The sequence below is a fragment of the Natrix helvetica genome (genome assembly GCF_964273705.1).
Source record: "Natrix helvetica genome assembly, chromosome: 4".
NCBI classification, from domain to species: domain Eukaryota; kingdom Metazoa; phylum Chordata; class Lepidosauria; order Squamata; family Natricidae; genus Natrix; species Natrix helvetica.
This window is the reverse complement of record NC_138550.1, coordinates 95,622,949-95,636,413: the sequence shown is the minus strand read 5'-3', so window position 1 is coordinate 95,636,413 and position 13,465 is coordinate 95,622,949. Positions and strand designations below refer to the sequence as shown.

General features: G+C 44.7%; 1 protein-coding gene across 1 annotated transcript; it reads left to right on the top strand.

The window, feature by feature from the left end:
• Positions 1 to 2,172: 2,172 nt before the first annotated feature.
• On the top strand, positions 2,173 to 7,702 carry LOC309390966 (tubulin beta-2 chain). The gene is made up of 4 exons (XM_081950919.1): positions 2,173 to 2,353; positions 4,034 to 4,142; positions 5,036 to 5,146; positions 6,423 to 7,702. Exons 1-4 carry the CDS (start codon positions 2,297 to 2,299, stop codon positions 7,481 to 7,483), a joined length of 1,338 nt encoding a protein of 445 aa, XP_081807045.1. The 5' UTR covers positions 2,173 to 2,296; the 3' UTR covers positions 7,484 to 7,702.
• Positions 7,703 to 13,465: the final 5,763 nt, after the last annotated feature.

Genomic DNA, 13,465 nt, shown 5'->3' with positions numbered 1-13,465 from the left:
TTGGCAGAAACAGCCCGCAGCATAGAAAACCCCATCCCACCCCCAGCGCTATTCCGTTTCTCATCACAGCTGCTGGATCTGCTGAAGGACGGCCGACTGTTCCCCAGCCCCAGCCCTAAAACGTGGGAAGCTAACGGAGATATTCAGCACCGATCCCTCCTCTACAAAGAAGCGGATCTAGGAAAAGCGATGGAGTTGGCACGCTGCTTTTGTGCAAATTTGACAAAGGAGTCGCCTAATTAAACCAACTGCATTTAAAAACAAATAGGAAGGATAATACTCTTCAGTCTGAAACATTCTGGAAACCGGAGAGTTAATACTTCGCTTAGCGCCGACTGGGGGGGGGCAGGGGGGGGCTTAACTGCTTTGACACGGTTTCCGTTCTTTACAAAATCCCAGTCCGCGTGAGAAAAGCCTCCCGTAGCCTTTTCTCTCCTCCTTTTCCACCCGTCTGCCTCTCCCCCTCTTTCTCTCTCTCCCTCCCCCCTATCTCTCACAGCTATTATCTCCCAACCGCTCCCCCACTTCGGATCGCATCACCGTCAACTCTTCCTCTCCCCCCCATTGACAGCTTCGCGAGAAACGCCGTTGCCCGACTGCTCTGACCAGTACAATATTGCGACCTTGACGAGACCCCGCCGTGCAAAAAATACAAATCGATCCAGCTTGAAAACTCGAAAATGCTGCCCGGCTGGCTTTTCATACCGAGAGACGCAGTGCTCTCAATTGGGGCCCGAAACGGGGGGAGGGGGAAGGTCGTGAGAGACGATTGGGGGGGGGGACGTTAATGAAAGCTACCCGTTGTCTACAACGCTGAAACCAGAGTTGGGTTTCTTTTCTCTCCCACAAGCTCGGCTCCTGGAGCAAGCGAAGAAACGGAAGGGCTCGATCCGCAAACAGCTGGTGTGGTTTCTCGAAAGGGTCCCCGTGTGTGTGTGTATGTGTATGTGTGTGTGAAGAAAGCACGTGGGAAAGCTGCAGGAGAAGCTGCAGCGCGGGACACGCCCCTGCCCTCCACCACCTTTCTCAGCGTTGCTGTTGCTGCTGCAAAGGGGGCGGGCGAGCCTCCGAAGGAACAAAAGAGTTGGGGGGACTTGGGAGTCGGAGGGCGCGGTGCAAAGCGCTCTCCGACGGATGCTCGGAGCCTGAAAGCCCAGACGTTGCAGTTTTTTCGTCGCCTCCTCCTCCCTAGTGCCTTACTTAGCACTCTCTCTCCCCCCCCAGAAGAAACTGTTAGGGATGTAACCCTAGGCTATTCAGTGTCTCTGTATGCTGGTTTGTGCGCGTTATTCCATATCACTCTCATTACGCTTCTCTGCATACTCGCTCTTCTAACGGGGAGCTTCATTACTTAACAGAAACCAAGAACAAAGCGCTGCTTCAGACTTAAAAAAAAAGTTGGAGCCTCCCCACCCACCCGGGCTCCGCATGTCGGTTAAACCCTGAAAGAGATCGCTTGGGTGTGGTGTGTGTGTGTGTGAGAGAGAGAGAGAGAGAGAGAGAGAGAACCAAAGCAGACCTTCCTTTCGGTCCCTTCTCTGATCCGAGCCGCATTTTCTCTGCCTGGGGGAGCGGGGGTGGGTGGGATGAGGGGGGGTTTCAAATCAGCAGAGGAGGGCAAAATGCCTTGAGGAATTATGCCGGGGGGGGGGGCTGTGATGATCGCCCCACCCACCAGCTTGAAATGGGTCTGGTTGCCTTGAGAGGACTCGAACATCATTTCCGACTCTTTGCTTTCGAGAAAAGCCCTGAGCGTTTTGATACCGCCGTTCCCTTATTTCTGTACTACGCTCTACCACTACTGTATTACTACGATTAGTAGAATATTGGGGGGTGTTTGTTTTTTTTTGCTGTCGATCTCTTGGTTTGTGGAATAGAAGAAGGGAGTCAATTGGACAGACCGGGAGGGAGCCCCCCTCCGCGATCCCTTCTTCCGTCAAATTGACTTCCTTCTAAAAAGACAGCAAGCGACCTGCCTCTCGCCGCGGTGGCGGCGTAGAAAGGAGAGGAGCAAACGACACCCCCGGCCTTTTGCCGCGGTCGCCCCCCTTCCCCTCCCCGCGCGCTTGTCCAGAGCCGCATTACCTCACCCGAGGAAAAGGCGGGGCTTGGGTGGAAACGGGCGGGGCTTGGGGCTGCGGAAGGGCGGCGATCCGCGCTCCCGGTATAAAAGGAAGCTCGCGGAACCAGCCCTTTCCCTGTCGCAGGTTGCCGGCGCGAGAAGAGGTGGGGTAAGGCAGGAGGCTGAAGCAGCGGCCACTGAGGGGGTGTGTGAGCCCAGAAGAAAGCTGTCGCCATGCGTGAAATTGTGCACATCCAGGCCGGCCAGTGCGGGAACCAAATTGGAGCCAAGGTACCCTGGGCGTGGAGAGCGGAAGGGGTTCTTCTGCTGTCGAAGGCTTCGCGGCGGGGTGGGAGTCGAAAGTGTCCACGGGTGTCACTGCATCATCTGTGGCAGGGCAGTCGTTTCCTTCCACCTGCAGCAGAAGGGGGCACTCGGAAGTCCAATACTGTGCTCTCCAAATCTAATTTCTTTCTGAATAGTTACAATTATATATAATTATAAAAAGATTACATATGTGTGTGCTTGTGTGTGTGTATGTATGATCTCGGTTGCACTTTTTTTTCTTTGTTCTGCTTCAGTGGAAGGGAGGGGAGAGCGCTTGTCGGCGTTCATAATCAGGTTCATTGCTGTGGCACAAAGAAAGGTAGCGGGCGGGCGAGCTTTACCCGGGGCGCTTGGAGGGGGAAAAGGCATGTCCCGTCCCCCCGTTGCTTTTTAATACGCGGTGGGAGGATAAAAGATTCGGGCGACTCGGTGAGAAAGCAGGGATTCTTTTTTGAGCCATCTAGAGACCTTGGCCACACCCTTACTCCCCTTCCATTCAGACGTACCTTCTATTATATATTAGTGGGGAGAGAGACTAAACTAGAGGACAAACTGCATACAATTTAATTGGAATAGAATTCTGGAATTTCAGTTCCAGCAAAAGGGGCAAGATATAGAATTACAGTCCCCTGCAATTCTAATAGGTTAATTTTTCACAAGGCTGGTGAGACTATTGAATGTGAAATCCAGCTAACAATTGGAGGAGGCGGGTAAGAAAAAGAGCTTAACTCTTCGCTGCCATCTAGGCAGTTCTGGTTGGTGGTACCCATTGTTGGTGCTTTTGACACCACCACAGAAGCAGACTTGGTAGCCTCCTGGGGAAATTGGGACCCAAATGTTAGCTGCGCAGGAGGTTGGAAATAGGATTGATCCAGTGCTGTGCTGTTTTAAGCCTTCTGCAACCCCACCCCTCTAAGACAGACAAAAAATGCTCAGCATGCATTCCGTAGATCTTAAAAATACTAAGGACCACGGGTTCTTTTTTTTAGGAGACCTCAATCAGATGAAGTGAAATGTGTGCATTTATTTTATATCTGGGGAAGGAAACTGGTTTTTTTGGGTTGGGGTTGTAGGCAGGTGTGTGAACCGAACGATCCTATATCTTCACTTTATTCTAATGTAAAACACAGAGTCTGCAGTATGGGCAAAATATATTCTTCATTTTCTTTCGAGATACAGCTGTTAATAAAGCCTCTTCGATGTAAAATGTCCTGCTCTTTAGTATTTTCAGATATGTTCAATATTCTTTCGTAAAGAACATTGAACATAAAAGGGGGGGGGAAACATTGAGACTAGTTTTAATTAGAACATATCTGAAAATACTAAAGAGCAGGAAATCTTTCATTTATGGTGCCCAACTCTCCTCCTTGGCAAAAATATAGAAAAATGTGTGTGTGTATTTTTAGAAATAATGGCAAGTCAGTGACGGATAGAACCTCTTTCTGCCTTCAGCTGTAACTGTGTCATTTCTTTGTGCTTTAAAATCCCCTTCCCGTTGACACAGCTGCCTTGATTTCTGCTGGGGTAGCAACAGCAGCTCTGACAGCAGAATTAGACAGGGTGTGCCTGCAAGAAGCACATGCTCCTGCAGCCTCCTGGCATTTTGAACACAGTTGCTAACAGCTCTCAAAAATCTCATTCCAGTTCTGGGAGGTCATCAGCGATGAACATGGCATTGACCCCACCGGCAGCTACCATGGAGACAGCGACCTGCAGCTGGAGAGGATCAATGTCTACTACAATGAAGCAACTGGTAACTGGGGGGGGGAGGGAGAGAGAGAGAGAAAATCGGTGATATGTTGTGCCTGAATTATTTTTCATTAGAAGAAAGAAGGCAGCCACCGGGAGCAAAGTGTGACAAATCATTGATAAAACAGTCTGGTTAAATCCCTAGCAAAGCATGAATGCCTACTTGAAATTCCATCCTGGTTTCGTTAGATGAGGCGTGTCTGACTGTAGACTGCATGCAGCCCTGGACAGCTAATAATGTGGCCCACAAGATAGTAAACCCTATTACAGGTAGTCCTCAAGTTAAGGACCACAATAGAGCCCAAAATTTATGTTGCTATGTGAAACATTTGTTAGGTGAGTTTGCCCCATTTTATGACTTTTCACAAGCAAATCATTGCAGTTGTTAAGTTAATAACGTGGTGGTGAAGCAAATCGAGATTCTCCATTGACTTTGCTTATCAGCGGATCGCATGACCCTGGGACACTACAACTGCCATAAATGTAAACCAGTTGCCAGGCATCTGGATTTGGATCACATGACATAGGGATGGGGCAATGGTCATAAGTGTGAAAAATGGTCATAAGACATTTTAAGTACTGTTGTAATTTTGAACAGTCATTAAATGAACTGTTGTAAGTTAAGGACTACCTGTATGTGATTTATATACATTACTACATTATGTATTTTATATGTGGTCCAAGACAATTCCTGAAAGTGATCCAGGCAAGCCAAAAGATTGGCCATCCATGCCTCAGACTGCCCCCTTTAAATGTCAACCTGCCCTTCTATCTGTCTGTACCGTACCTGTCTTTCTTCACTGAAGAGTTGACAAAAAGCATGGAAGCAGCTTTGTGTTTCTTTTTTTAAAAAAGTTGGTTGGATCAGTAATACTGGGTATTTTGTCTTTTCCACAGGTAACAAATATGTCCCCCGTGCAATCCTTGTTGACTTGGAGCCTGGTACAATGGACTCGGTCAGATCTGGACCTTTTGGCCAGATCTTTAGGCCTGATAATTTTGTCTTTGGTGTGTAGCTGATCTACATGGCTTCTCTTTAAATATACTCAATTGTGTTTGAAAAGCAAATTGGCCATTCTCAGAGGAAAACCTCAATGGAAAATAATGGGATAGTGTTGGGTTTTTTTGGCACAAGAGCAGGGGTGGGTGCTAAGCGGCCTTCCATAAATTTTTAAATAATGACTCCCAACACTCCTCAGCAATATGGGCAGTGCTGAGGGAAGCCAGTTGCTGTGGTTTCATACATTGCAAAAACCTAGACTTGTTTTAAGTCAGGGGTGTCCAAACTTGGGAACTTTAAGACTTGTGGACTTCAACTCCCAGAATTCCCCAGCTAGCCATGCTGGCTGGGGAATTCTGGGAGTTGAAGTCCACAAGTCTTAAAGTTCCCAAGTTTGGACACCCCTGTTTTTTAAGTGTTTTGAATTCAACATATATAAAGAGTCTATGTGAAGGAGAGACTACTGATTCTTTCAAATCTACTTCACCTGCATGGGACAAAAACATTTTCATTCTTTATTGAAAGTAGACCAAAAAAAGAGTCAAGCATTTCTAGGCAAGGGAAATTTGTGGCTTAAAAAGGCTAAGTAAGTCTTGTAGCCTTGGATAAATTAGTTCCCTAGAATAGGTTAGCGCTCAGAAATCAGTAGCATTATGTACCCTATTTATAATAAATGGTGCCTGGGTTCAGATACAGTCTATTGAATAAATTACAGGGGCGGGATATATGTGATAAGCTTCATTTTGACTTTAGTATTATGTGTGAAACTGTGGCTATATTTAAAATGCAGCCTTGGAGTGCTCAGATATAAAAAAAGAAAATGATTTGGTATGTGCAAGGACACTCCCATCATATCTGGGGTAGGTCCTTAAAACAGCTGCATCTTGTCTGATCATAAGGCTATACAAGCAGTCCTCATTTAGCAACAATTGAGACCAGCAGGTTGGTAAATAAGCAAAGTGGTTGCTGAGTGAAAAATCAGGATTTAGTGATTGAACTTAAGCTGCAAAGGTTATATATGCGAGGATTGGTCACAAACTTTTTCATCATTATCATAACTGAACAGTCACTGTCTGAGCCAGTCACTAGGACAACCTGTAAAATATTAGTATTTAATGTGTCTCCTGTGTGTGTAATAGGTGGCAGTCATTTAAAGAGCCATTTTTAGAATTTGACCAAAATACAACTGAAGCATATAAATAGTTTCTACCTATGCATGGTGCAAGGTGATATTGATGAAATAATTATTAATCTATTTTCTTCTGGGTATTTTTTTTCTTTTAGGCCAGAGTGGTGCTGGGAACAACTGGGCCAAGGGCCACTACACAGAGGGAGCTGAGCTAGTGGATTCGGTGCTGGATGTAGTAAGGAAGGAGTCTGAAAGCTGCGATTGCTTACAGGGCTTCCAACTCACCCACTCGTTGGGTGGGGGCACTGGATCTGGCATGGGAACGCTTCTCATCAGCAAGATTAGGGAGGAGTACCCTGATAGGATCATGAACACCTTCAGTGTAATGCCATCTCCAAAAGTGTCAGACACGGTGGTTGAGCCATACAATGCCACACTCTCTGTTCACCAGCTGGTAGAGAACACAGATGAAACCTACTGCATTGACAATGAAGCTCTGTATGACATCTGCTTCCGCACATTGAAACTCACAACTCCAACCTACGGCGATCTCAACCACTTGGTATCTGCCACCATGAGCGGAGTGACCACCTGCCTCCGGTTCCCTGGCCAACTGAACGCAGATCTACGCAAGCTGGCGGTCAACATGGTGCCTTTCCCTCGTCTGCACTTCTTCATGCCGGGCTTTGCTCCCTTGACGAGTCGTGGCAGCCAACAATATCGTGCCCTGACAGTCCCGGAGCTGACTCAGCAGATGTTTGATTCCAAAAACATGATGGCGGCCTGCGACCCCCGCCATGGCCGATACCTGACGGTGGCAGCCATCTTCCGGGGCAGAATGTCCATGAAGGAGGTGGACGAGCAGATGCTGAATGTCCAGAACAAGAACAGCAGCTACTTTGTAGAATGGATCCCCAATAACGTGAAGACGGCCGTGTGTGACATTCCTCCCCGAGGCCTGAAGATGTCTGCCACCTTCATCGGCAACAGCACTGCAATCCAGGAGCTCTTCAAGAGGATCTCTGAGCAGTTCACAGCCATGTTCCGACGGAAGGCTTTCTTGCACTGGTACACCGGCGAAGGCATGGATGAGATGGAGTTCACGGAAGCCGAGAGCAACATGAACGACCTGGTCTCTGAGTACCAGCAATATCAAGATGCTACTGCAGATGAGCAAGGGGAGTTTGAGGAGGAAGGAGAGGAAGACGAAGCTTAAGAGATTTCAGTAGGGTTAGTCCATAGGCAAGTGTCCAAGGTGAGGGCTGTTCAGCTGTACCAGTGCATGCTTTTCCAGTGATTCTTGGTGCTTTTCACTGTTGCCTCTGTCAGCAGTTTTTGTAACTTCACTCTTTATGTAGTTGCAAAAGATTTCTGGGGAGAAATGTCTTCTGTTTCAATGTCTAATCTCAAACATAAAAAGTATTTGTGTTTCTCATTGGTGTCTGGATTCTTTTCTTACAAAATGTCATAAGGCTAATTGATTTAGCTAATTGAAGGAATATGGCAAGCCGATACTAATTTGCTTTTGCCTTTACAGTGTGGACTGTCAGTAAAAAAAAAAATATTGTTTTAGTGATTCTGTAGTTTATATTTCTCCCTGTAAATTACAATAGCTGTTAAGGAATTTTGACCAAGTAATTATTCATTCTTTCCGTATAATGTATACTCAACACTGGGTCGTAGTCCTTTAGCACAATTTTAGGGAAATAAATTTATGGGCTTTGGTTATAGAGGTTTGAAAAGTTGTAGCCTACCAATTTGCTTTTTGATGCTTTCCCTGCTGCCTGAAAATTCCAGCCCCTCCCCCTTTTTTCAACATTTTGGGATCTTGGTGAGAATTATGGAAAATGAATGCCTTAAACTGCAAAAATATAATCTGAGAGGTGTTCATGGCATGCTATGTAAATCCTAGAATGGCCCACAAGGCAACAAAAGTTGGTTATCCTTTTAAAGCAAAAAAACAAAAGACACAAGTAGTATAATTTTTAAAACGAAGAGATTTGTGATGGCATGGTTGAAAACTGCATCTAACAAATTCCCTTGCTGTTTTCCCTTTAAAGTGAAATCTGTGTTAAGAATAATAATTATTTTTAACTTGTCCCAGTGCAGGGCAGTATAATTACAGCAAAACCATTCATACATAAATGACTTGAAGCAACTGGTATGTTTTTCTTACTCCTTCCATGTTCATTTCATGAGCATTCAAAGTCCATATTTAAAACCACAAAGTTAACTCTTCTTTCAATGTGAAGAGCCAAGACCTTAGCCCTGAAGCCAACTGGTGTTGAGAAAAGGGTGGATGTTGGTTCAAATCCAGAAACAAGACCGAGCTTGCTTCTCAACTTCACAGGGAGAAGGAATAATTAAGGTATGGTTTGGACCTTCCATGAAATCACTGTAAATATTTTGAAATCGTGGTGTGAAAGATGTTTTGGGAGTATAAAGTATGACAGCTAGTGTATGGTGATGATGCAGGAAACTAAATCATACTTTAAGTATGAAACTTGGTCAATTGCTTTAGCCAACAATTCTCTCAGTCCTTCCATCTTTCTTACTATGAAATAAAAGTGAGTCAAAAGCCATCTTGAGTTTTTGCAGAGCAGCAATAATTCCCCTTCATTTTATTATCTTTTCCCAGTGCTTCATTATAGAAAATAAGATCTGCTAAGACTCAAGAAATTCAGTTTATTCCAAATTGTAATTTTAGTGTCTTTAAGGTAGAAAGAATGCAGTTGTTTTCAGTAACAGTATTAGACTTGTTGAATATATTCATTTGAGAAAAAGAAATCGTAAACGTAACTTAAACTTCAAATTCCTTGGAAATATTAGGAATCTAATAATGGAATATTTTTCTGACCTTGTTTACTTAAACAGCCTTTAAATATAGGGACAAAGACATATTGAGGCAAATCTATTTGGCAGAGAGATTTGACACAAGAAAAAGTTTTGCAGCTGACATAAAATATTCATGTAGATACTTCAGATGTCTTCATATTTGCATTTGGGTCCAAATCATCTGAATTGACATATGTCCCTTGTGCATCTCTGCCTTCCCAATGTGCACATAGTTTGAAATCCTGAAAGAAAAACGCATAGGCATTTTTTCCTTGAAGCATTCATGTTTGATTTCTAGATACCGAGGTTAGGGGTTAGAAGCCCAGCCCTGTTCTGTTATTAATTCATTTTCATATGATTTATGGTTAAGGGAATGGGTTTAAGTGATTTGTGCTGTAGGAAGTTCTGTTGCTTTATACCAGCAAAAATATTCTAGAATTGGAAGACTGCAGAAAAGAACCAAAATATTATTAGTTAAGGAGAGGGGTCCTTGCTTGTTTACTTAATTTCTTGCAGATGTTTCATTACCTTAACTAGGTAACATCATCAGTGCTGGTGTTAGTTAAAAGGGGACTTTTTTCTGTTTGTTAACTAGAAAAGAGATGGAGTAAGTCTTCCTTTTCTCATAATACTAGGATTCACACTTCCCTAATTAAATTAAAAGAGAAGTACTGAACATAATCAGAAGATTCCCGGCAAAGGGTAAGTGCAGTGAACTGGAGATACAGTAAATCCAATAAATATATACCAGGCATCCATAGCGGACAATGACAAGGCAAATGATGTGTATTGTCACCATAACATCACAATGTGATTTATGAATGAGCAAAAGGCTGGAGTCTGTAATGTGATGGATACTATGATGTACATTTCATTCGTTTTCATCATCTTGGTCCGTACCAGATACCTGCAGCCAGATGCTTTCCCGATCACGTTTTTTGTCCCCAGAGATTGATAAAAATAAATGGAGAGGACTCTCCCTTAACAGCAGTTTGATTCCTGGAATGGGTTGGATAATACACTAGGTCAAACCATTACATGGCTCAATGTGTCAGGCTAATAAAGTCAATCACTACTAATGATGTAGCAGTTGGATTCTGCATTTCTGGTCTTTATTTGCATGAAACGTTGACAAGGAGCTCTATTGGTATGAGGACTTAAAATTTATATAATTCCACACACCATAATGTTAGTGTTATGTTTTTCTAATCAAAGCTATTTCTCTAATCAAAGCAACACATCAATGATTATGGACTTATTACAAACAATTTATTTACAGATAGTCCTCAATTTATGACCACAATGGAGCCCAAAATTTATGTTGCTGAGAACTTTAAGTGAGTTTTGCCCCATTTTACAACTTTTCCTGCCACAATTATTAAGTGAATCACTGCAATTGTGAAACTAGTAACCCGGTTTGTTAAAGTGAATCTGGCTTTGCTTGTCGGAAGGTCGCAAAAGGAGATCACCTGGCCCTGGCACATGTCAACTGTCTTAAATGTGAGTCAGTTGTCAAGCAATTGCATGTAAATCACATGACCATGGGGAGGGGTGGATGCTGCAGAAGTCATAAGTGTGAAAAATGGTCATAAGTCACTTTTTTCAGTGCTGTTGTAAGTTCGAACGGTCACTAAGCAAACTCTTGTAAGTCGAGGATTATCTGTATTTATTTATTGGATTTATATGCCGCCCATCTCAATGATACCGTGACTCTGGGTGGCTATAATAGAAGCTAAAAAGTGCAAAAAGCAATTAAATTAGAACCAAAGATAAAAATTAAAATTAAACCCAAGATGATGGGCAGCCTGGGAATGAAAATCACCTTTGTCCTGTCAGCTACCCCCAGTGTAGCGGGCCTGACGGGGCCCCAGGTCAAGCAGCAGAGCCAAGTTTTTGCAGTAGGCTCTTCCAGAAGGCCAGTATGAGGGTAGATCTCGCCTCTTGACAGGAGAATATTCCAGAAAAGGGGGGAGGGTGCAGCAGCAAAGTCTCTTCTGTGGACCACATCAATCAAAATTCTTTGGTTGACAAGATCTGAAGGAGGCCCTTTCTGCTGTAATGAGTAGGACGGGTTAGTCCCAATGGGATCAGGCGATTCCTCAGATAACCCTGGAGAGTTGATATGTATTCCATAGCAATAATAATTGGAAGTGAGTTTATTCTTTTCAAGTCATCCTTGTGGACTTCCTAAAAACAACCTGGTTGCCACCAGAAACTGCAGTACGTTTGTGCAAAATGGTCCAATCCAGTTGTTCTTGTGTTCCAAGGGAAATACACTGTTTTTTTAAACAATAGGTTCCCATACCATATTAGAAACTTTCTTAAAGTGCCTATAGCAGTGTTTGGAGCCAGATTAATGTAATGGTTTAGGGCACCATGCTAGAAAGTGAGTGAATGTGAATTCTAGTCCTGCCTCAGACACAAAGTCAACCGGGTGACCTTAGGCCAGTCCAGGGTTCAGCAGCCTGCAGCTCTGGAGCCCCATGTGGCTCTTTCATCCCTCTGCTGTGACTCCATCACCAGTCAGCTCCACAATTGATAGAGCTTTCGGTTAGGACAGGTAGAGGAAAAAGGATGCCACACTAGGAGGAGACTCTATGGTGGGGGAACTGGACTTCCAGTCGGCTCCAGTATTGAACCGGGGGCTTCCAGTTAGTGGCTCTTTGAGTATTTAAGGTTGCCAACCCCTGGGCCAGTCCCTTTTTTCACCCCTAGGAAGCAGGCAATGGCAAACCATTTCCAAAATCTTGCCAAGAAAACTGCAGGAACTCCAGTCCAAGCAATCACCATGGGTCAACACTGACTTGAATGTACCAAAAAGAAAAAAAAGCAGTGCTAAATAGGTAATGGCTACTCTCTGGGTCAAACAAGTGCAAAGCCTCCCCAAGTTTGCACAATGTATTTTTATGGGGGTTGGGAAGAGGGGGAAGAATAATGCAAAATAATTGCTGTCTAAAATGAAACCAAAATGGTAATTCAAATGGGAAGCAATGCCTATCAATTATTAGCAGTTATTGTTGCATAATTGACTAATGCACAGTTAGTTGAACCAAAATGCTCAACCCAGTACTCTGGAGTCACACAATACAGTGAACCATGGGCTAACTATACTGCTAGGTTCACACTACCTTCAGGATAAATGTTGGCTACTTCAAAGGATTCAGTCAGCCTATTGTGCAGTCGGAGACAAAGCAGAGGCAATAGCTACCCATTCTGCTCTTTTGAAAAGTAATCTTGCACCACTCAGAATACTTTTCTAAGTTGTGCCTTAAAAGAAAGGAGGAAAACATCTCATCACAAAGCATTTGGACTTCAATTGGAAAGAAAATTGAACTTTTGGAACATTTCAGATGGGTTGTTTCAAGGTCAGACCACTACACCCCACACTCAAATTGATTTAAAGCTTCAACAATTTGTGCAACACTCAGAATGGCCTTGTTTGAAATCAGAATATACTATGAAAGACCAGTGACGTGCGGTGAGGTTTATGGCTGGTGAGGCTGGTGACATCAACAGGAAGGCGGGGAATGGGACCACGTGTGCTGAAGGCTGAGGCTGCCTCAGCCTCCAGCACACGTGATCCCATTCCCCGCCTTCCTGAGCGCGCTCCGCCGGCTCGCGCTCCGCAATCCCCAACAGCAGCTGCTTTTCAGTGCTTTTCTGTGCGTCTGGCGTTTAGGACATCCGGCTATCTACCTAAACGCCAGACGCACAGAAAAGCACTGAAAAGCACTTCGCCTCCAAGCCACTTCGTCTTGATGATGTTGCCGATGTCACTGCTGGGCGCGGCCGGACGGAGGTAACCATAGTGGCGCCGAGTGGTCCAGGTGGACGAAAGAGCGAGTGAGCGAGCGATGGAGGATCAGGCAGCCTGATCCTCGGTCGCTCGTCCGCCGGACTGCCTCGGCGCCCCTTTGGCTACTTCCGTCCATCCGCGCATGGCAGCTGCGGCAACATCATCAAGCCCCTGCCACTTCTGGACGTCTATTGCAGTCGCGAGGAGCGCGCAAAGTACAGTGGAGGCAGGAAGGTTATTGGCGCTTCCAAGAACCCTCCTGCCTCCGCTGGTTGCCCAGCTGGCACTGCCCCACGCACGCTCCTCCTCCTCCCTCCTCTTCCTCTTATATATATGAAACTCCCTTGTGGATATTATTATTATATATTATTATTTCATGATGAGAGGTGAGGCTCTGCCTCCCCTGCCTGCACGTCCCTGTGAAAGACGGTTTTGTGTATTTAACAATCCACTCATCTTTTCCAATACCTCAACATCTATACACATGCGTTCCAGCAATAATTATTTTGTGGGAGCACGTGGGCAGGTGTTTATATTAATTTCTCCAGAGATTAATCAAAATTCATG

Coding starts and splice junctions, on each gene's coding strand:
- LOC309390966 (XM_081950919.1), top strand. CDS start 2,297: ATGCGTGAAATTGTGCACATCCAGGCCGGCCAGTGCGGGAACCAAATT. Junction 2,354..4,033: donor GGAACCAAATTGGAGCCAAG/GTACCCTGGGCG, acceptor ATCTCATTCCAG/TTCTGGGAGGTCATCAGCGA. Junction 5,147..6,422: donor GCCTGATAATTTTGTCTTTG/GTGTGTAGCTGA, acceptor TTTTTCTTTTAG/GCCAGAGTGGTGCTGGGAAC.